Source organism: Phascolarctos cinereus, unplaced genomic scaffold, assembly GCF_003287225.1.
Source record: "Phascolarctos cinereus isolate Bilbo 61053 unplaced genomic scaffold, phaCin_HiC Scaffold_5;HRSCAF=322, whole genome shotgun sequence".
In the NCBI taxonomy this organism is placed as follows: domain Eukaryota; kingdom Metazoa; phylum Chordata; class Mammalia; order Diprotodontia; family Phascolarctidae; genus Phascolarctos; species Phascolarctos cinereus.
In genome coordinates this window covers 467,521,587-467,545,887 of record NW_027555958.1, presented here as the reverse complement: position 1 = coordinate 467,545,887, position 24,301 = coordinate 467,521,587, and the positions used below count along the sequence as shown (strand labels likewise).

At 46.7% G+C, this 24,301-nt stretch overlaps 1 protein-coding gene across 2 annotated transcripts in view; it reads right to left on the bottom strand.

Annotated features, from left to right (window-relative positions):
• Positions 1 to 24,301, bottom strand: part of PDE4B (phosphodiesterase 4B) — a 664,994-nt gene that overhangs the window by 31,192 nt on the left and 609,501 nt on the right. Inside the window, exon 9 of one of the 2 annotated variants that reach the window (XM_020993031.2) lies at positions 15,967 to 16,079. In XM_020993031.2, the coding sequence (XP_020848690.1) occupies positions 15,967 to 16,079 (113 nt within the window). Of the gene's footprint in view, positions 1 to 3,452; positions 3,977 to 15,966; positions 16,080 to 24,301 lie in introns of those variants that run through there. The other variant, XM_078156692.1, reaches the window with a different exon arrangement.

Here is a 24,301-nt window from a genome sequence, read left to right as displayed (position 1 = left end):
AACTCAGATCATGCTGACTCCAAGACCAGCATTCAATCCACTATACCTGTTCTCAAAATTTTGGGCCTAAGCACCCATTTATACTCTTAAAATTTATCAAAGATTCCTCTCTCAGACACACACACACCACCACTACAAGAGCTTTTACTTACGTGGTTTATATCTATGAATATTATTGCTATTTTAGAAGCTAAAACATCTAATATGAAAATCGTTTTAACCTCATGGTTGTCCTAAAAGCATCTCAAGGACCCCGAGGGGGCTCTGGAGCACACTTTGAAGCCCCTGCCCCACACCAAGCCTCCTGTTAGAAAGTCTGATTGTGACACAGTCTCTGCTTACGAGAACCATGCAATTAGAGCGTGTTCTCTCGGGGTTGAGGCTGGAGGATGGAGGGGGCTTTTCTGCACCAAAATGCACCCTTTAGTCTCCCTCTGTAGAGCCAACATAATTCCTTCCCCATTTCCTGCAGCCTCCCCTTGCACCAATGACACAGCATGTGATATCCATGACACATGAGCTACTCACAAGAAGTTTGGACAAGCTGGTCTGATGTTTCCTGACGAAGGAGCAGAAACCTGAATTGCCAGAGACGTGGCCAAGTAGATGCAAGCCAAACACCTGACTTCAAAAGGTGAATGTTGAAGTCAAAAGGGGAAGCCTGGGGCTGCTCATGGCCCTTCCCCAAAGTCTTCCCTGCTTTCAGTTCCTTCACTTCCTTATGGCTCTCCCTCCTATCTCTGCCCCTGGCTTCCCTGGCTTCTTTAAGGCCCAACTCAAATCCCACCTCCTACAGGAAGCCTTCCCAACCCCTCTTCATTCCAGCACTTTCTCTCAGCAATCATTTCTATTTACCTTGTATATATAGAGAGGCCTTTAGGGTGCAGCCCCAGTTATGGGGAAGGAGCAGAAAAATAAAGTGGCTGAGGAATCTGGGGCAGAATGGTCTTGGCAGTGGGAGGACAGAGAGACACAACGGTTTGCCTGCCAAAGGAAGAAAGTCTCCCAAGATGGGGGGGGGGTGGCCATCAGTATCCACTTCTGGAGACAAATGAAGAAGCATAAGGAGTTATCTCCTGAGTTAGGGAGGGTTGCAATCGGTGATGGTGGAGGGGGGTTCCCACAGTAGGAGTTCCCCATTCTGACAAAATCACAGACTCTTTGTATACTTGCAAATGACTCACTCACTAACCCAACTCAATGAGGTCTTCCTTCTTTTCATGAACAAGAGAATAATGACAAATCCCCCCTGCCCACATAAGAGCTCCGTCTGGAGTCTCATTTTACATGGAAGTTAATCTGTTTCCTTCTCTAAATGAGCTGGGAGTGGAACTCTAGGGGGGAAACAAGAGCATTAGGCAGAAATGAAAGACAGACAGAAAGAACAATGGTAAAATAATTAGACAACTCAACTACAGACACAACTGTGTCAGAAAGCGGCCGCAGAACAGACACAACATGAGCAGATTAAATAAACACCCAGCCCGGCTCCCAAAAGCCTCAGCCAATCCCTGAAGGGCTCAGATCCGGGCTCCACAGGAAGCCGACGGGTCCAGAGAAAGGTAAACCGCACAGCAGGTGCCAAGCCAAATACAAGCCCCTGTTTCCCAACAGCAACGCACCAAGCCAGCTTTGGAGAAAAGAACATCTACGACTCTGAGGGCTCTCAGCCCGAGACCCTGGGCCTGGGCCAGGAACCCTGTGTCAGTCCCAGAAAGCTCCTGGAAGGGGTGGAGGCAGAGGGAGCATGGGAGGGGGCATGGTTTCCTCTAGAACCCAATCACATGAGGCGAATGGCCAAAACGAGGAAGAGTAGAGCCTTCTAGATGGGATGTGGGCATGGTGGGATGAGTTCTGTGGGGGAACTAACATGGATACACACTGCCCTTTCCTACCTTGGACAGTAGTGTGAATCACAGAGACTCTACATAGAGCTTCTGTGTGAGGATGACCCACTTTGAGGACTGCTGACTCTTTACGGGCCCAAGAGCAAGTTACTTCTGTGTTCTTAAATTTGAAAATAAAACTGGTCTATGTTGAAAGAAAGAAGGGAGGGAGAAAGAAAGTAGGGAAGGAAGGAAGGAAGGAAGGAAAGGAAGGAAGGAAGGAAGGAAGGAAGGAAGGAAAAAAGGAAGGAAGGAAGGAAGGAAGGAAAGGAAAGTTAACAAAGAAGTTCATTCTCATTAAGGCTGGATTCTAGTACCACTCTTTCTTCCAACCACCTATGTGTAGGCCTTAGTTTTTTTCATCTGTGAGATGGGGATAACATCTTTCCTTTTAGGGTTGTTCTACAATCAAATGCAATTATTTTTGCAAAGTATTACATGCATGTGAGTTATTATCTCATCTCCAAGATGCTACGCATCAATGACCTATTGCCAGAAATTTCTTTCTTTCTTTCTTTCTTTCTTTCTTTCTTTCTTTCTTTCTTTCTTTCTTTCTTTCTTTCTTTCTTTCTTTCTTTCTTTCTTTCTTTCTTTCTTTCTTGGCAATTGGGGTTAAGTGACTTGCCCAGGGTCACACAGCTAGTAAATGTTATGTTTCTGAGGTTGGATTTGAACTCAGGGCCGGTGCTCTATCCACTGTGCCACCTACTTGCCCCTCAGAAATTTCTGAAAAAACAGAATCAAATCCATTATTTCCTCTTTGTCTTGACCCTGGGTTATATGTTAGGGAAGAAATCACAGACACTGTAATTAAAAAGCTATTACTCATAGAGGCCCACATGATGAAGATAAATTCTTACTTTCAGCCCTGGCATCCTATAAGGACTGTTGTATTCTGAGCTGGAAGAGAATTTAGACACTATCCAGTCCAACCCACTCATTTTACAGATGAGGAAACTGAGGTCAAGAGAGAGGAAATGAGCTGTCCATGGTCACCCTGGTAATAAGTGGCTAAGCCAGGATTGGAACTGCATAACTTTCCCTCTCCTGCCGCAAGAACCTCTTAGCTTTTCAGAAAACTAAAGGCACACACACACACACACACACACACACACACACACACACACACACACACACACACACACAAATCAAATTCCACCCCATCAGTTTTCAGAAATAGACATCACTAAGTTTCTTGGGAAGCAGGTATCAGGGAAAGCGCTGACGGGTCTTCATTCAAAAAGTGCCCAAGTCTGCAAAGAGGAAATATTAGAAATATGCAAATGATCCCTGTGGAACAGGATTCAGCAGGTGTGTTAAAATGCAGCACTGTCCAAATCAGCTACAGCTTTCCCTGATGAAAGAAAAGCAACGTGTATGATGCAGCCAACAAAAACATCATCCCTGCCCCAGGAAACATAACCAAGAGTAAATCATCCTGACCTGGTGGCCAGGGAGAGCCAGCAGCGGCAGAGGCTGCAGGCAGTCTGGACAACAGACCCTCGAAAACGGGTCAAAAGATTTGGGGGGCCTGTGTAGACCGCTGGGCAAAGTCTTCAGACCCACCTTGGGGATTCTAAGAGTGGCTGCCTTCAGTGAGACAGGAGAGGTCCCTGGTCTTTTCAGGCATAAGTCACGTGTTCCCCTCTCTGCTCCGACACTTAGAAGCTGCGCAATACTGACTAGTTCTGATAACATTTCACCTTTGTGAGTCTCAGATTTCAAGCTGGTAAAGGCACGACGGTAAAGATGCCAGTACCTCTTCATGTCGGTGCCTTCCCTTACTTTGTCATTGTGTTCCCAGTGGCTGGCAGGTAGGAGGAACTTCATGAATCCTTGTTAAAGGACTGATTCACGTACATGACACCAGGAAGCTGCAAGCCTTCTGCCAGAAAGGCGTTCGCAAGAACACCGAGCCCATCGCTGGCCACTCGAGATCAGTACCTATGAAACGAAATCCTTGAAAACACCTAGAAATCCCATTTCTAGACTTAGGTTAAGCTCAGGCAAAAGATGGAGAAAACCCTGAGGTCAGTGACAGAAGTCTGGGTCAACACTGGGGGAAATCTGGTGGAAATCCCCAAAAGAAAACAAAGTTCTTACCAACCAAAGCAACTGAAAACAACAGGATCCTTCCTAAAGCATGCTCAAGCGCGCATGCGCGCGCGCACACACACACACACACACACACACACACACACTCTCTCTCTCTCTCTCTCTCTCTCTCTCTCTCTCTTTCTCTCTCTCTCTCTCTCTCTCTCTCTCTCTTCCAAAAGCCCCTTCATTTAAATCTCACTTCTCTCTTCTCTTGTTTAAATGGAACAGAGGCAAATGTGGGGTTTCACAAGATATCAAAACAAGACTTCCGTTCTTGAGAGCACTTAATCTTCGGCAGACATAAACACTCTTACAAATAACTGAAATATGAGTTAAGGGAGTCCCTGATAAGGGGAGGAGTGGGTACCAGGGAGAAGGACTGTCAGATGGGAATTTAAGAAGGATGATACATTTCAGACTGAGGCACCACCAACAGCTTGGAGCCATGCAGATAGATGTGTTCTAGGCAATGGAATGGGGAAAAGAGGGGGGATGTGACTATCTTCACTCATTCTCAGAAGACGGTAAAACCCTTGCTGACTTTCTCAAGCAAATCTCTGTTCTTCCTCAATCTCCACCTGGAAGGAGTCTTGACAAAGTTGAAAGCTAAATGAATCATGGAATCATAGCTCTGGACCTGAGGCCATCCAGTCTGACATCATCCCTTTAGAGATGAATATACTTTGGCCTAGGAAAGGGAAATGATTCCCCCTCAGAGGCAGTAAACTTCAGAATTAGGATTTGAATCCAGCTCTTGCTGACTTCTGAACCAGTTTTCTTTCATCCTGTCCAGCTGTGCAACTGGTCATTTTATACAGGAGGAAACTGAGACCCAGAAGGAGGCAGCTGTCTGTTCAGACCATTGGTGACTGTCTAGAGCAGCTCTATTTATTTAGCCCCACAGAGAGACCCCACAGCACAGCTCTTTTTTTAGGAACATCACAAGCCTGGGCAAAGAGAAGGCGAGATATTAACGTGAAGGAAAGAGGGGATTTCCCACATCCTAAGCTTCATCACAAGCCTTCCTGAAGGGGAGCAGACAGAGCCCTGAGCAGGGTGTGAGGCAGGCAAGTGGCTCCTTGGCCTTGGACAAGACCTCTCTGGCTAAGCCCTGGCTTCTTCACTGGCAAAAGAACAGGTTGTTCAAGCCAACCTCTGGCGGCCACTGGGGGAAAAGGACTCCGATCGGGCCTCAGAGGATATGAGTTCAAATGGTGGTTTTACCACTTGATCCCCATTTACTATAGGGCTAGTCATTAGACCTGGCTAGGCCCCAGGCTCCTCATTTCTACCAGGACAGAAGGCCTAGGCCAGCTCAGAGGCTCCTTATTCTGGGTCACAAAGGGAAGGGCTTGGTCTGCTCCAGCAGCATGCCTATCCAGCAGAAAGTAATCCCATAGAATGTGCATTTTACAGATGAGAACATCAAGGCAGAGTGAGAGAATGGGTCACACAGATGGGAAATGACCCAGCAGGGATTCTGCCCCAGGGCCTCTGCCTTCAGATTCTGTTTACTTCAAGGTGGAAGAACTACACACATATAATGCCAATCTCATTCTCTCTCCTCTCCTCCTCCTTCTTCTTCTTCTCTCTCTCTCTCTTAAAAAACCCAGATTCTTTAAAATACCAAATGCCAATACCTCTGGAGAATTATAATTCAGTTCCTGAATCCCAGCGACTTAATTGGTCTAAATAACTTCATCTGTGGGCAGCCGCACTCAGTCTCTGCCTCCTCCTTCCCAGTTCTCTGCTGGACAAACCCACATCAGGCTGCAGGGCTGTGACCTGCAGCCGGGGGAGCCCTGATGAGGATGGTTCTTAATGAGGATTAAAACCCTCACCCCTTCTGAGGAATGGTGGTGGAGGAGGCCTGAGAAGGAGGCTCCAAACCAGGGGGACTCCTCTTCAGTGACTTCTCCCAACGTCCGAGTCCCAAACTTTTTGACTTCTGGTCAATGCCAGTCGTGAAGCTGGAAGTGACTGTCCTGGGAGAAGGGAGCTGTCTGACTCTGCTCTTTAAAAACAAAACACACAACCGCTTTGCCAGAAGCAAACAGCAGAGCTGGGCTGCACGTCTTTGTCTTCCCCATCTCAGCGGTGGAAGGGCCCTTTCCCCGCAGGCCAGCCCGGTGTTTGAAAGTAAGTCAAACACAGGAAGTTACAGGAGGTTGACCGGGAGACAAACGAGCTTGGCATCAGCGGAGGGGAGCATCCTTTACGAGGGGGCACGACTTAGGGGGCTGGCTGGCTCTGGGAACAGCCTGGGTGGGGAGAGCTGTGTGCTGGGAGGCACATAGGCGATTGGCTGGCTGCCTGCTGTCCCCTGTGCTGGAGTCACCAGAAGTTTACTCTCCCCTCCTTCCTCTGACTTAGTGAGGCCTTGTTTCAGTGTGGGGAGCCTTTTTGCCACAGAAAGATTCCCCTTTCCATGGCGAAAAAACCTGCTTCCCCTGACCAATTCTCAGGGAACAGACAGTGTTATGGGATGGTTCTGGCTGGTACTTTTGAAAAAGAAAACCACCACATCAAAATTCCAGCCATGTGACGGCGGCTTCACCGTGGGTCCCATCGGGCATCTGCCTTCTCTGCTACTTTTCCCCCATACAAGCAGGCCCGATCATCTCTGACATTAAAGTACGGTCATGCAATTGATTTTTTCCAGCCAAGGAGGCAGCTGCCATCATAAGGGCATATTTCTCAGACATGGAGGATGTAGTAGGGCCAGAGATTTACACCCACCCTGGGCACTTCTGTAGCATGCTGCCATAAGCAAAGCCCATATATGACCTCCTTTGGTGATGGTGACGATAACAACAGCTAATAATTCTAAGTAGCTTTATGGTTTGAAAAACACTTTCTACACACGCATGCGTGTACCCTCATGTGTATATACACACGTACATATAAACACACATAGACATGTATGCGTACATGCCTATAAGCATATATATGCATACATATTTATCTACATATCTATCTACATATATATATATATATATACAATGTGCAAATATACATACAGAAACACATAATGTATGTGTGTGTGTGTGTGTGTGTGTATGTGTGTATAAATGTCATTTGATCCCTGCAACCCCAAAGCTATTATCAGTCCTTTGTAATGTGAGGCTTTTATGGGTGCATAAATGCAGATGGGCAATTCCTTTGTAATTTGCAGCCCCAGAGAGTTGGTAAATGCAATGACTAGTCCCAGGTTACACGGACAGGATGGAGAACCCTAGTCTTCCTGACTACAAGCCAGCTCCTGAATTCTTTACGCCAGGGATCCTTCTTATTTCACAGATGGGGAAAGTGAGGCTTGTTAAAGAGAAGTGACTTTCCTAGGTTCCCAGACCTGCTAAGTGTCGTGGGTGGATTCAAACCAGCTCTCTCCCCCAAGCTCAGCACTTCTACATCACTTTGCCTTTGAAACACAATCGGGAGAAGCTTAGCGCCACAGGACATTTAACTTTCTTACCGCTAGGTTAATTCAGTTTGGGCAAGGCCAATCCCCTATTTGTGGTCCCCCACTTTCCAGAAAGCTGCATTTAGACATGATTGGTGTGATGTCTTAAAATCCTTGTTTTTGATCAGGAATAACTCGCTAAATCTTCACTGACAAAACTGTTGGATGAGATGGCGGAAGCAGAACAGACCACACACTCTTTGTAAGCCATTATTAGGCATTAAGTTATGAAGGCAAACCTTCTCTGGTTAATATGCCCGTTAAACCAGAATGACTCAGGAAAATTACAGCCAATTCTATGGCCTCGTGGAATGAGCCCTGACTTTGTAGCCACAGCACCTGCGTTCCCATCTTGCCTCTGTCGCTTAGTATTCAAGTGACCTTGGGAAAGTCTCATTACTGGGCTACAATTTCCTCATCTGTCAAACAAAGGGGATAGACTGGATGACCTCCAAGCTCTCTTCCAGTCCTAATTCTATGGTTCCTAGTTTACTATTATTAATAGTTATATTAATAAACACACCAATATTAATAATAAAAGAAAATAATTGATATAATAATTGATAATTATCTTAATAACATTAATTATTTCCTAGTTTACTATTAATTATTAATAACATTAATAGTTATATTAATGAATACAATAATATCAATATAATAATTGATAGTTATCTTAAGAATATTATTTCCTAGTTTACTATTAATAATAACAATGATTATTATTATGACTACTACTACAATAGCAACAACATTTATAAAGCACTTTAACGTATCTCATTGTATCTCATAACAGCCTGGGAGGTTGTTTACTTGCAGTCATGGCTCAGGGCCAAGGCACTTTAGAAAAGACACGTAAAGCCAGTGTCTTGGGCAATGCCGGAGGGCCTTTTGGATGTACACAGAGCTGCCCGACCTCTTCCAGTGCGGTGGTGTTACTGACATTCCCAGGACACACAGGGGAATCTGATATCTATGGTGATTTTCTCATGTCCCCTGGGAGGTAGGCTGTTACTTGGGAAGGAGGGAGGGTAAACAATAGGACCAGAGGCACAGAATGTGTCAGAAGATTAGGGCTCACCATCAGTCCTGACCAAGAGGTGCTGGAGTTAGGAGACCAAGATACTCCCACCAACGAAGAAACTCCCCAAGAGACAGCTGCAATAGAGCTCCATGGTACAACAGAAGGAGCACGGGCTCCAGAGTTCAGATTTCATCTCTGACATTTACTAGTTGTGTACGTAAACTTCTTCAGAAGGTCATTTCATCTCTCTGAGCCTCAGTTTCCCCATCACTAACATGCAGAGGGTGGACTAGGTGGTGTCCAAGTTCCCTCCTGGCTCTAGAGCTATGACCTGTAAGGAACATCTAAGGCTCCCATCCTGATTGTCCACACCTGACTTGCCTTTAAGGGAGGAGCAAGGTATCAGGCTACGGTGAGTCAGCTCAGTCAGTCATTGGGATCTCAGTTCAAACTCTGCCTCTGATAGCTTCCTCATTGTTTCATCCTAGGTTAGTCACTTCCTTCAGCCTCAGTTTCCTCATCTGCAAAGTGGGGTAATAGCAGCACTACTTTACCGGGTTGTTGTGAGGAATGCTTGACTTGGTGTCAGGAAGACCTGGATTCAAATCCCACCTCAGACCCTGGCCAAATCACTCACCTCTCTGTGCCTCAGTTTCTTCAATTGAAAAACAGGTGGGTTTGACTCTATGGCTTTCACAATTTCCTTTCAGCTGCCTCTGGCCAAAGGTCAATGTGGAATTGTATAATTTGATTCTCCTTTTCTGAGGAGGGTAGGGAGCTGTTTAGCTCTAGCTGCACCCCACTTCCTACCCCAAATAAACATTCTCCTACATCACGAAAAAAATGCATTTGATGCAAATTCTAGGATTGATTCCTTGATTGATTATGGGGCCCCAGGTTTAGAGGTGGAAAGGACCCCAGAGGCCATCTGCCCCAACCCCCTTATTTCATTCAGGAGGAAACTGAGCATAACTCAGTGAGGGGAAAAGTTTCTTGCCAGTTACCAGAAAAATTCTCTCCCATATCCTACACATTACTGAAGCAGTAGCACAAGGAAATAGAGAGAAAACTGAATGCAGGCTCCCAAGTTCTAGGTTCAAATCCTAGCTCCGACACTTGTTAGCTAGGTGAGCATAGGCTAGTCTCAGAGCCTCACCCTCCTCATCTACTTTATTTTGGGGGGTGAGGGTGGAGATGGGGGTAGGAAAACTGGGTCACACCTGGGGTTTCATTCTGGTATGAGCATTCTGATACAGAAATCCCTTTCACTGGTGCAGGATGGCAGATCCTCTTGAGATCAAATTATATGATGTATGTAAAGAATTTCGGAAACCAGAGAGCACTCTATAAATGATTGCTCTGGTTAGTGGCCATTATTATTATCATTTTGGATTGTCATTTCATCGGCATAGAGAGAGGAAACCATCTGCCACCCCGGACTAGCATCTGCTCTGCATCTTAAAAGAGTCCCAGAAAACTTCCATGGTGGGGGTGGGGGGGAAGATTGAGAGGTAAAGGACTTGCCCAGGGTCACCAAGCTAGGATTTGAACTCAAGTCTTCCACTGTGCAGCTGCTTCTCAAAGGTTCCAAAGTAAAATTTTATTATAAACTTCATTAAAAACCAAGCAATATGAAATGGTGGTCACTGTTTTAGATGGAACCCCTTGTATGTGTGTTCTGTTCAGTGCATAGGAATGCTCTTTTTTGGTGTTTAAGTTTGGAATGATTGTTTTTAAAGGCTCTGTCTATAGCTGAACTAACAGGACCCTGGAGTATTGGAAGTACAGGCAGGCTGAGCTGGGGGGCAGCAGTCCATGTCCACATAGGACCCTGTCTGTTCTCCATCTCAGTGCCTTTAAAAATGCTCGTGCATGGGTGTCTCCTAGGAGACCATTCACAGTGGTTCAAGGAAATCAAACCTCTGTGTTCTCACCATGAAAATCTGGGGAACCCGCCTGGCTTTCTCTGAAAAGGCCAGGAGGGGGAAATCCACCTTCCTGGGGGAGTGTGTCTATGGAGCTTCTCTTTGAGCCTGACGTTGGCGCAACCTTGTACTTTCCTGACTTTGTCGGTCAGGAAGGAGACAGGAAACCCGAGTCCCCCTCCCAGCAGTTGGGCCATTCCCTCTCTCGACCACCTCTGACGTGGTCAGGCTTTGGTGACACAAGGTCAGACACTCAGCCTGGCTAAGGTCAGGAAGACAGGTCGCTGTTTATGTGGTTACAGGCAGGGGAATCATGCCCAGGGAGCCCACTTGCTTTCTTCCTTTCCCTGCTGGGTCTCTTTCCGTTTCTCTTTTCTAGTGGGGAGCTGAAACATCCTGTTTTCAAAACTTCTGATGGTTTGGCCAATGACGGACCTGGGCTCCAATGGGTTCACTTCACTTAGAGGCCCAGGCAATTCCTTTGCTACAGAAGGGGACTGGGTATTGAAAGTTAGAAATTAGCCAGCGCTGTGACGCCTTTGGTGGCCCTTAAGTGGTTGGCTCAAGGCTCTCCTCACATCCTTTTGCACCTTGCAAGACAATGCCATAGCTTCAGAAAAGGAGTTGAATATATTCCAGCTATTTAGTGTTTTAATTTCTATAATTCAGGGAGAGGCAGCTACCTCAGCTGCAAAAGCCATCAGTGGACCTTCCTCTGAGATCATGCTCAAATCCATTTGGTCTGTGGCCAAATCCACTGGGAAGAGAGGCACACGCAAAAACAAGGATTTCTGCAGCTCTGTCTCTGAGAGTAGCCCTGGGGAAGTCACTCAGGGATACCTTCCATGGAACGGAACATGAAGGTTAGGATGACACTTCCTCTTTCTTCCATAACAACAGCCTCAGATATGGAGTCAACTGTCCTGGATTCCAGCGTCAACTCTAACTTCATTAGGTGCATGACCCTGGTTTAGTCACTTAAGCTCTAAGCTTCAGTTTCCTCATCGGTAACGTCAGGATAACTGTACTTGCATGCCTAAATGTAGGGAGTTGTCATGAGTAAATGGAAATATTATCATCACCCTCAGGATTCTACTATAAACACCATAAGCACCACCTCGATGATGGGTATGCCTAGAGCATGGACGGGTTGTACCAGAATGTGCAAAACACTCTGTCCAGGCTCTGTGTACACCTATGAGGATGATGACCATGACTACTACTATTGTCTGAGTATGAACTCCATGAAATAGTTATAAGAATACTTTTAGTCGTTCAGTCATTTTTTCACTTGTGTCCAACTCTCCAGGACCCATTTGAGGTTTTCTTGGCAAAGATACTGGAGTGGTTTGCCATTTCCTTCTCCAGCTCATTTTACAGATGAGGAAACTGAGGCAAACAGGGTAAAGTGACTGGCCCAGGGTCACACAGCTAGTAAGTGTCTGAGGCTAGATTTGAACTCAGGAAGGATTCTTTCTGATTCCAGCACTTGCACTCTGTGCACTATGGCGCCACCTAGCTGCCCCACCACCACCACCACCACCATCATCACCATCATCATCATCATCATCATCACAATGACAATAATAGTTAGCATTCAGATAGCACCTTAAAGTTTGCAAAATATTTCTCACCTTTAAAACTATGATTTTCTTATCCTGAGAGTGGCTAAGTATTGTTGATGACATAAAATAAATGTAATTCATTCCCACTGTTGGTCAGGTATGTCCTGTCATATAAGTAGGTACTAAATACTAGTAGCTCACATTTCTATAGCATTTAAAGTCTGCAAAGCACTTTCCATGCGCTATTTCCTTTAATTCTCACAACAACCCTATGAGGTAGGTAGGTACTATTATTAGCCCCATTTTATAGATGAGGAAACTGAGGCTGACAGAGTGACTTTCCCAGGGTCAAGTGGCAAAAAAGTGCCTAAGATATGATTTGAACTCAGGTCTTCTGATTCTGAGTGTAACACTATTCCCACTGCACTACCCAGTTGCCCCAAATACTCTCCTCTCCCCACTTCCTACAGACCAAAAGAAAAAAAAGAAAAAAAAAGAATCTTTTGATACTTACTACCTACATGACAGTGGGCTAACATTACACTTAATCTCCCTGGGCCTCAGTTTCCTTTTCTGTAAAATGAGGGGGGTTGGGCTAGATGACCTCTGAGCTAGAGCTGTGATCCTACATTCAATGTACAATACACAAGAAGAGGCACTGGGCTGGCCAATTTGTTTCTTGCTAGAGGTGGCAGGGCTCTCGGGAGGCCTCCTCGCCTCGCTGGGACCTGAATAGGGTTCCTTCTCCAGGACCCCTGACAACTGGACTTCCAGTCCTTGCCCTAAGACCTCTATGCCCCGCCCTACCAGGTCAGCCCATTCATGTTGGGCCCTCCTAGCTTCCAGGGAAGGGTTTTTGTTTGTTTCGTGTGGGATTCTTCTTCCAAACTTCTCTAAACAGTTTAAACTTTGGCAATTATTTAGATCATTTAGACTTTGAAAAAAAAGCCAGTAGGGAAAATCCCAGGGTTTGGGCTTTACAGAATCTAAATCATAGAGTTTGAGCAGGAAGAGACATTGGCAGGCAGCTAGTGCATTCCTTTCATTTTACAGATGAAGAAACTGAGGGAACTTAAGTGACTTGCCCAGGATCACACTGCTAGACAGTGTCTTCAGTAGCATTAGAACTCAGATCTTCCTGAGTGAAGGCTAGTGCACTATGCACTGTGCCAAGGTGGTGGGGCCATTTCACTGGACCGTGGCTTCCATAGGCTTTTTTTGGCCGAGGCACACAGAGGCTCCTGCCCTAAGATCTGAGTTACTCAGCCCACCAGCATGAAGCCTCGGCCCCCTCTTTGATGCTAAAGCCCTGGTTAACTTTCATCGTTTCCTGAACGGCTACTGGTGAAGAAGATCAGAAACTGGAGCCGCTGCAGGAGGCCAGGACAGGTGACAAACTCCCTGCACTCAGAACATCACGAGCTGTGAGGCAGGAGAGCAATCTGTCTTGTCTTTCTTTCTTTCTTTCTTTCTTTCTTTCTTTCTTTCTTTCTTTCTTTCTTTCTTTCTTTCTTTCTTTCTTTCTTTCTTTCTTTCTTCCTTTCTCTCTCTTTTCCTTTCTTTCTTTCTCTTTCTTTCTCTTTCTTTTTCCTTCCTTCCTTCCTTCCTTCCTTCCTTCCTTCCTTCCTTCCTTCCTTCCTTCCTTCCTTCCTTCCTTCCTTCCTTCCTTCCTTCCTTCTCTACATTTATGAATGCCTGCAGGAAAATTGCAAATTGCTGCACCCCCGAAACAAAACCAGTGCCTTGATATGTCTGCAGGGTTTACAGTAAGAGAGGACCCTGAAAGGAGATCTGGATGCAAGGCAGCAAGACCCAAAGAATTGCCCTGGGTGTGAGGCTCAAGCTGTGTGAGTCCAGGAAAGTCACTGCCCCTCTCTGAGGTCCTTCTGCCTCACAGTCAAGTGAGGGGGTGGCTCTAGTTGATTGCCACTGTCCTTTCAGTTTTAACTATAGTCTGCAAAGCTCTAGTAGGTCCAATCTGCCTGCTGCATAAATAGGGAAGCTGAGGCCCTGAGGCAGAGTAAATGCAGTTTCTCCATCCACTCCACACCTCACAACACACTAACACACACACACACACACACACACACACACACACACACACACACACACACACACACAAAGTATAGGCATGCTGCTCCTGGCTTTTAGCCCACATCCACCACAATGTGACCAGATGAAGCTCCATCTCTCAGTACTAGGACCACATGGGTCCCAGAGGTCTTTACAATGGATGCTGAGTGTATGTGGGAATGCTTCTAGGATCTCTCCAGACTATGTTTACAAAAGGCAGGAGTCTCTCTCCTTCAGATCTGAGAGAGCCCTGACTTTTATCTTTAAATAAAAGACAGAAAACACAAACAGGCCGAAGTGGAAAGCAGGGTTAGGACCTGTGTTCAAATCCGAACTCTGCTAAGTTACTCACTGCACCACCTTGGGAAGATCATTTGAACCTCTCAGCCTCAGTTGTCTAGTCTGCAAAATGGGGGGTAACATGGGGGGCAGGGGGGGATTGTGACAAAATTCAAAGGTGCTCACAATGCAACAAATATAAACTGTTCTATGGTGTCACAAGCTTAAATTCTGCTCTTCCTTCTAAAAAAAAGGTTAGTGTCAGAATTCATTTACAGGAACTTACTAATACAAACTCATCTCCCCAACCAGTTCTTAGAAACTCTCCTACCACAACATCCCCACAAGCCACTGAACTACTCCCACTTCAATACCTCCAGGTATGGTAAACTCACCACCTATCTAGACAGCTTATTTCATTATGTAAACAAACAAGCGCCCAAAGAACAGTCACAGCTCCCTCCCCTCCTTTTGGCAGACCCCCTACAAAGCATTGGCCACTTGGGTGGTATCTCCACCTAGGCTCAGCCTCTATATGCAGGGACTAGAATCTCCCTGAAGGTATCCTACAGGAGAGTGCCTCACACGAAGAAATAAGATGTCTGGGCAAGCAGGGAGTATCTTTGGCAGGTGCGGACTAGGGCCCATCTAATGCCCCCAGGAGATGCCAGGTGGGCCTGGGCAGTGAATGACTGCATCCAGGGGAGCAAGGGGGACCTCAACCCCACCCCCAGGATGGAAGTTAGCCTTCCCTGGGGGAAAAGACAAACAAACAATGTTTGAAACCCTGGCTACATAAATTAGCACTGCAAGTCTGGGTGTTAATTAAACAAATGATATAATGACCCCCTAATTAAAGTCCTACCAGGGCAAAGTTTTGTTGGGGGATTTATAACACAAGAGTCCTTTGTTGACAGGAGACTTTAATTTCAAGTTCTCCCACCTTTGTGACTAGGGCACTCGGTGGAATTATCCGCTTTTAGAGGGGGAAATGTTTTTCCTTTATTTTCAGCAGTTGCAGCATTTTTTTTTAAACTCACAAATTTTGTAAAACTCTCTACAGGGAAGCGGCAGTCTTCCTTCCCCTAACTCACACACCTCCCCTTCTAAGGACTTAAATTAAGTTCGGCAAACACTTAAATAACTTAAGAACTGCCTACTCACCAAGCTGGGGAGGGTCATTCACCTGGGAAATGGCAGGAACCTTACCATTCAGTCCGCCTCTCTCCTTTTACAAAGGAGGAAACTGAGGTGGGGGTGGGTGGAAGGCAGGAAGGGACTGTACCAAAGTCACCCAGAAGAAGGCAGGCATAGCTATGCCAGCGCATTGCTGTCAAACATTCTCGCCCCTCCTCAGACAGTCTGCCTTGCATATCTCTTAAGAGTGTCAAACAGCTAAATAAAATAAGAGATTTTAAAAAGTGTTTTGTCTCCCTGGAAGCTTCTTTTTTTAAAGCCAGCCCCGCTTTACCCACTGTGCAGGGGCTAAGGGTCCTTTCAGAGATGGGACTGCGCCTCAGATCTCCAGCGTGTCCCTTTGCCCCGGACTCAACAGAGTGACTGCACGCGGGACAGAAGGCTCCGCACCAAGGCGCTCTCATCTTTTCGTGTTCGCAAAGGGCCCCCTCCAACAGGCTGCGAAGGGGCGCGCTCTTACCTTGTTGGAGGCCATCTCGCTGACAGAGCGGTACGTCTGGATGGTCTCCAGCTGGTCCAAACACCAGTCCAGCTCCTCCAAAGTCTCCATGGCTAACTTTTGGTAGGACTCGTCTGCAAAAAAGCACACGGACATGTAGTTAGGCGGCTGCAGACTGTCCATGGCCACGGGGCTGAAGCTTGGGCTGCTGGAGGGACCACAGCGCTCCTTCATCATGAGGCCAGGCACCTCTCTGGCGCTCTGCGGCCTGGGGGAGGACTAAAGCCCCAGAGGGCGGCGCCTGGGATGCACTTCAGCCAATACCGGCCCGGCGCCCGCCCCCTTGGCTTGGCCAGGAGGCGAGAGATGTCACTGAGCTCGCAGGCTAGGCACCACTGGGGGAGGAGGAGAAGGAGCAGGAGGGCAGGAAGGAGGCGGGCACTGCCAGCCTCATCTGCATAAAGTTGCTGCTGTTGCTGCCGAGGCCAAGGGAGTACTGGAGAGGCCCAGCCGCTGCCTCTCCGCCCCCTTACTCCCCCACCTCTCTCAGTGCCTTCCTGAGTCAGCAGCCCTGGGCGGTGTGATGTCACTTCGGAGAGGACCGGGGGCTGACAGAGAAGTCAGCCGCTACGAGTTCTTTCTCCAAAGGGGAGTAAAGGTTGGGCAAAGAAGTCAAGCGTCTCAGCTTACTCGGTCCCTTCCTGCCTAGAAAGGGGCATCCCCAAACTCTGACCCATTCTAGGAAGGAGGGCATGGTCTCACCCCTTTCCTTAGAATGGGAGGGCTAACTAAGAGGACCCTTTGCTCAGACTGAAATGGGTGGGAGTGTGGGAAGCAACAGTGTCTGGAGTTGGCAAGAAGTAAGTTTCTGAGCTTGGGGAGTCCTGGGGCTCTCATCCTCCTGAACAAAGAGAAAACTTCAGTCTCCCTTCTGCTGGGGACCAAGAGCTCAGGGAAATCACGAACTGGATTCTCAGCCAGGGATCTGGAAAGGACCCAGGGCTGCCTGCCTGCCTGCCTAACTCCTGGGCTTTTTGCACAGCTGTCTTTAAAAGGGCATTCCTGAGCACGTTTCTCAATAGGCTTCAACAGAACAAGGGGTCTTTTATTCAGGAAAAATTCTTCAGTGTGCAATTAAAAACAAAAACAAAAACAAACCCACAACTCTTGCAACTGTTAACATTTACAGCCTCTCCCCTTCTATAAGAATAAGTTTACTGATGCTTCTTCATCGTGATCAGTTCTGCAAAAATCCCAGGCTTTGTGGACATCGACTTCTTCATTTAATCAATTAGGCAGCAAGCATTATTAAATACCTACTGTGTGCCAACCAATATGCGAGAGTGGAAGGGTGCAAAGACAAAATTATAACAGTCTCTGTGCTCCTTTACAGGAGCTACACACACACACACACACACACACACACACACACACACACACACACACAGAGGTACAAATACCAAATCAAATGGGTAAACAAAGACACAGGATGTAACCATGCCAGCTGATTATGTATGTAACATTCTGCCCTAATAGGCCCCCACCTCTCTGCCTCTTCGGCTCATTACTTAGTTTTTGTTTTTGAATTTTCTCGGCATCTGGTATTCTTTTTAGCAGTCTTACTAGTCTGACTCTTGGCAATCACTTATATCATTTAATTCATTCTTTATAGAGTTTCTTTGGTTCAGATTATTTCGCTCCGAGTATATACAAATCTTCCCCTTCTCTCCTTCCCCCCTGAATTCCTCATAGGTTCCATTTCAATGCACAGTAACATTGGTCCAGTCTGGCATGTATACACAGAACTCAGCGAATAGTAGGCACTTAAGAAATGCTTATTGATTGATGACCTGTGTATACTAGTTTATTCAGTCATTTCCAAACAGCGGGCACCTCTTTGGGGGCAGCTAGGTATAGGTCTGGAGTCAAGAAAACCCGAATTCAAATTTGACTCAAACACTTACTAGCCGTGTGACCCTGGGCACGTCGCTTAACTTCTATTTGCCCCTTTTCTATAAAATGGGCATAACAACAGTGCCTACCTCTCAGAATTGTTGTAATGATCAAATGAGATATTACTTGTAAAATGCTTGGCCCATAGTAAGCTCTACATAAATGTTAGCTCTTATGATTATTTTCCATTTTTTGTTACTACAAACTCCCCATACTGGCATATACCATACTTTTCTGTTTCTGTCTTTGCATCTGGTCAAAGCATGTAGACATTTAACCATTTTCTGGTAAAATTCCAATCGTTATCCAGGATTGGCCTAATGCATAGCCCTCTGCCCTCCCCCAGTGTGGAATATGAATGTCCCTTTCTTCCAACAGCCCCCTCCAATAGTCCATCTGCCAATAAGCATTTATGAAGTGCCTACTATGCACTCAGCTGGGGTTGCAGAGAAAGGTAAAAGCCCGTTCCCGCCTTCTAAGAGCTCACATTCGAATGGGGGAGACAGCAGGCCAACATGTTTGCACAAACCAGACAGAGCCAGGATAAATGGGGGCCACTGGCTCTTGCTGCCTCGGAGCATCCTGGCCAATGTGTGGCGTAGGAAGCCAAATCTCAGCGTTGTTTTACTATAAATTTTGGGGAGCCTACATGACCTTGAATGTGTCCTCCAGTTCTAAATCTATGTCCTGTGATATTTCTATAAGCATTTCATTTCAAATTCAGAAATGTATGGGTGTGTTCATTCATTCAACAAACATTTACAAAGCATCGAAGAGCATCATGCTAGATGATAAGAAGACATTGAGTTTAGAGAAGACATGGTCCTGGCCCTCAGAGGGCTTATAATCTAGCAGTCAATTTCAATTCAGTATGGAGTAGTAGTTGGGGTTCCATACTTTGAGTCAGGAAGGCTTGAGTTCCCTTTAGCTTCAGACACTCAATATGTAACCCTGAGACTCAGTTTCTTCATCTCTTAAAGGCAGGGGAAGGATAAGAGCACCTATCCCTCCAAGGTAGTTGAGAGGACCAAGTGAGCCGATGAATGTAAAATGCTTTAAAAACCTCAAAGTCCTATCTAAATAATAGCTTTTATTAGTAAATCAACAAATATGGGAGGCAGCCTAATACAGGGAAAAGAAATACTGTGAAACCAGAGGACCTGGGTTCAAATCCCAGCTCTCACTACCTGTATAACCAAGCTTGAACAAGTGCCTTCTCTCTGGGCCTCGGTTTCCCTATCTGTAAAATGAGATGGTTGTACTCAGTGACAAGTGTCATAGGAAATGATCAAACCATGGCTTTGACAATCTCAGCAGAAGCAAAAGCGCCTTCTATTTGGAAATCTTCATGGAGAGGGCTGCTGAGGCAAGGCAGCAAATGTTCCCACGAGAGAGGCAGTGGAGACTGCGCAGGCTTCGTCACTGAGTCCGAACCTCTTCCGTGCCATTTACCACATGTGGCATCTTGAGTACATCTCCTATTCTTTCTGGGCCAGTTTCCTCATTTGTAAAACGGGGAGAGGAGGTTGGGCAAGCTGGTCTCTGAGGTCTCCCGTAGCTCTGACGCCATATCCCAGGTACAGGTAGAGGCGACATCTCTCTAGGAAGCACCAGGGCATGGGGAGGCTACATAGGGGCAAGGCAGAACCAGCTATCCTATTATCCTTTGTCTGGAGCGTGGGCCTTCAGGAAATGGCTCTCAAAACATGTATGCTAAAATTGGTCTAATGAAAAGAAGGCAAATTATATGAAGAGAATAAATAGAGTAGAGGAATTCAGAGGTCCCTCCCAGGGCTAAATGAGAGACAGAGCAGCATGTTAGAGGGCTGGGTTCAAGTTCTACCTCTGACTTATACCAGCTAGGTGACCTTGGGCAAATCACTAAGCCCCTCTTTGCAATGAGATCACAGATTTGGATCTGTGAGGGACCTTAGGCATAGCATAGCCCAATCTCTTCACTTTACAGGTGAGAAAACTCAGGCCCAGAAAGACAGTGACTCAGCCAAGGTCACACATCATACATAACAGACCTGGGTTTGAATATAGGCCATAGAATCATAGATTTAACACTGGGAGATAATACAGGTCATTGAGCCAGTCTAACTGGCTCACTTTACAGTTAAGGAAACTGAGGCCCTCACAGGCTAAGCATTTTACCTCAATTCACACGGGCACCACACAGCACAAGGGATGAAAACATGCTTGCCCCCACAGGACTCCCTGGCCAAGAGTGTTCCATTTAAACGCTGGCTTGCCACGCCCTTCCATCCTCCCTCTCCCCCGAAAAAGGTAAAATGTAGATTCCTTACACACAGCTGTGCCCGAATGAGGTTTGGGGAAAATAACTGTGACAACCATAAAGCAGATATTAATAAAATTGTAAAGCATCCAAAAAAAGCAGGGGCAAACTTCAAGAAAAATGCTACATTCTTGTTGGGTTATTTAATGCACTTTCAAAATGGGATGATGAATTTTTAGAGCAGGAAGATACTTGAGAGATCATTTCATCCAACCTTCTAATTGTACACTTGAAGGTAAGTGGAGTCCAGAGATGTTAGGGACTTGTCTAAGGTCACCCAGCAAGCCTGTGAGAAGAGCCAGGATTGGAGCACAGGTTACTCAGATTCCTGATACTTCTTCCCAACAGCCTCAAGTCAAGAAGCATTCGTTAAGCACCTACTATGTGCCAGGTACTGTGCTAAGCCTGGAATGTTGCATTGGAAATCCTGTTAATAACCTAATGGGTGTGGCATTCAAAGCCCCGGGGCAGAAAAATAAAAGCCCAGTTTTTGTTGAACTGACAGGAATCCCTTGGCCACCGACACCAGTTTCAAAGAATAGTAGTTTTGTTTTTACCCCCTGAACAAAACTAAACTTCAGTATAAACAGGAGTTAAAATTCGATTTCCTGTATGTCATACTTTGCAAACCACCCAAACCACAGGAGGTCACTTCCTCAGTCTCTCTCCCAGGTCTCTGGGAGGCTGGGCGATGCTTGCACAGCCGGACACACCACGGACTCGCACATACCTTGCTCCCTCCTTCCTCCTTGGTTTCCAGGGCTGCCTCAGCCGGATTTCTCCTGACTCTAGTCTGCCAGAAACAACCCTGGTTTCTGTCCGGGTCCTTCTGCAACGCGCCCCCCCACCCCGCTTCTCCCTCCCAGTTCGGTCCCCGAGGAGAGAGGGACCTATCCTCTCCCCGCGAGGGTGAGGGTGAGGAACAAGCAGCCTGCCGTGGTGTACACGCTTTCCACGCTGTCTAGCACAACCACACGCCGCACAACACCTTGGTCTCAGCTCAGCCCTGGCCCCGCCAAACGGGAGCGCAAGTCAGTCCCCCCAGCCCCAAGCCCTTTTAATAAGCTGATATGCAAACCCCGTGTAAGGTGATCTCTCATATTTCTCTTTCAGGAGTCCGGTTTCCGCCTGAGCCCGGCAAAGGAAACACTGTAATTATAGCAGCAGATGCACTTTTTCGAAAAGGAGGCTCCTTGTCTGACACTACCCCAGGAACCCTCCATCCCAGGTCCGACGCAGAATGAAAGGCAACCAGCCTTCTAGCTCCCTGTGATGCTGACCAAAGGCCAGGGCATGGCACCTAGCCGCGCTTCCTTCTTGGCTGTTCCTATCCCACCCAATATTGGCAAGAGCAGAAAATGACTTTTTCAGAATTGGGAAGCTCTGTTTCTTGTCTGGGCTGCAAAGTCTGGGCAGTGGAAGGAGCCGTGGATTTGGCATTGGGTGACCTAGAGCCCTTCCAGCACAAAAGCCTAAGAAATGCCAGTGAGAATCTGGAGCTCAGGCTTTGGATAGCTCCAGAACTGAGAGGGACTCTAGAGGTGCTCTAGAGGGCTTCCAGAGGACTCTAGAAGTAGAAGGGGCCTAGGGAGGTCACCTTTTGGTGGCCCACCGAGGAGTCCTCAATTTCAAGTCTACAGAGCTGGGTTCAAATCCTAACTCTCCTGCTTAATAATACCTCTCTCAAGTAATTTCAACGCCGTGCAACTCAGTTTTCTCAACTAGTTGGACTAGATGACCTTTTAAGAGAGTTACATAGAACATTAACATAGAACATGAAGTGGTTAGTATGTGTTGGCCATTGTGCTAAAAGATGGGGACACAAATATAAGCAACTAAGACGGTCACTGCCCTCCAAGAGCTTACAGTCTAATGAGGCAACATGGCAGACAAAGGAGCGCTGGAAAATGGGATGGTGAGATATTAGGGTAGGAGGGAGAGAAGAAGTCCGAAGAGAGAGTAGAGAGAGACAGAAGTGAGGTGAAGCAGAGCTAGGTCCCTAGAAGGCAGTCACGAGGCTGGAGACAAGATGCTCCAGGGGAGAAATGCAATGAAAGAACAGTGGGAATCTGAAAGAGAGACAGATAGAGAGACAGACAGAGACACACACGCATACATACAGAGACAGAGAGACAGAAACACACACACACACACACACACACACACACAGAGCCTAAGCATGAATGAGAGGAGTAAGTTTAAGGTTCCTTACAGCTCTAACTCTCTGATCCCAACCCAGCCCCCATTATTTTACGGATGAGAAAACCAAGTCCTATGTAGGTGAAGCGATGCGGCCAACATCACACAATGACAGAGATAAGATTGGAACACAGGTCCTCCACTACCGCCAGGCACGCTTTCCACTGTGTCGTGCTGCTCCTCCTCTTTTCTTTCTTTTTCTTCTCATAGGATCTTTCAGGCGGTTCTGGGCACAGTCTCTTGGCACTGACACTAGGGACATGGGACCTCCGCCTCCCAAGAAAGCTAGACATAGTAGAGAACACAAGATCATGGCTGGACAGCTTATTCTCCACAGCCCAGCCTTTGTGTGCAGGAGCCTGGGCTCTCTCCTGCTTTCTTTCCATGGTCTCTCAGAACTTAAACACCAGAAAAAGACCTTGGAAATCATAAAGGTTCAACTCTGTCATTTACAGAGGAGAAAACTTGGGACTCAGAGGGGAAATGAGCAGCCCAAAGTCACATAGCTGGTCAATCAGTGATCATATTAGGAGGTCATGAGGTCCAGAGGTGGGGAGTTCACAACCAGCTAACTTGCTAACTGTGATGTTGGGCAAACCACATATTCTCCCCCCCCACCCCCGGGCCTTAGCGTCAGGGTCTGAAAAGAGAGAGGTCAGACCAGCTGGTCTACGAGATATCTTCCACCCCTGGAGTCAGGATCCTATGACCCCTCTTGGCCTCAGTTTCCTTTGTTGTAAAATAAAGGGGTTAGATTTTATGTTCTGTGAAGACCCTTTCAGCTATAGAGTTATGATCCTTTCTAGGCCTCAGTTTCCTTCTCTAACGAATAAGAGGGTTGGACTGCATGGTCTCTGAGGTTGCCCTCACCCCCAGGCCTAGTGCTACAAATGTATAATCTGCTGACTGCTAAGTCGGTGCTCTAACCATTACACCACAGCTACCTCCAGATCCCCATTCTCATCCTTGGCCCTTCCTCAGCAAATCTGACCAACTCATTTATACTAAGGTATTAATGTAGGCTGAGTGGTATAGTCAGGCAGTCAATTAGCAAACATTTATGAAGTGCCTACTATGTGCTGGGCACTGTGCTAAGTGCTGCAGTAAGAGGACCTGGGCTCTTAGGATGGATCTGCTATTTATTACCTCTGTCATCAAGTGTCAAATCACTTCATCTTTCTGGGCCTCAGTTTCCTTATCTGCAATCTGAGGGGGTTGGACCAGATGGACTCCAGGGTCCCTTTCGGTTCTGAAATGATGACAGTTGACTTTTAAAAGGGGGAAGGTCCAAAGGGCAGACAGAGTTTAGCCCAGTGGAATGAGAGAGGAGAGAGGAGGAAAGTGGGTAGCCGGGAGGCTAAGGCACTGAGGATGATTCTCCCTTAGAACGGGGAAGCCAGAGAGAGCAGGTGTTCTGCAGAATCAAGCTCTTATCCTCTGTCTTAACAAAGATCTCTATGGGCAACCCTGAATGGAATTCCCCACTCTAATGCACTTCAGTGGTTCTCCCATTTCTGCTGGATGACACTAGCTTGCTGTGTGTCTCTGTGACTTCTCTGATGTCTTGTCACCTGCCACCCATTCTGTCAGATGGGGATAATGATATGCACATGGTGTTAGGAGGATGAAATAAGATCAAATCAACAGGCACTTACTGTGTGCCAGGCACTGCGCACTAGGGGTACAAAGACCTCTAAGGAGCTCACAGCCTAAGGGGGATGCAACATGCAAACAATTGTGTACAAACAAGATAAATACTGGCTAAATTGGAAGTAATTGATAGGAAGAAGGCACTAGCATTAAGGAGATGGGAAAAGACTTTCTGCAGAAGGTAAGCTAATGCAAGGCTGAGACTTGAGGAAAGCCCAGGGAAGCCAGGAACAAGATATGATAATGTGGTTGTGG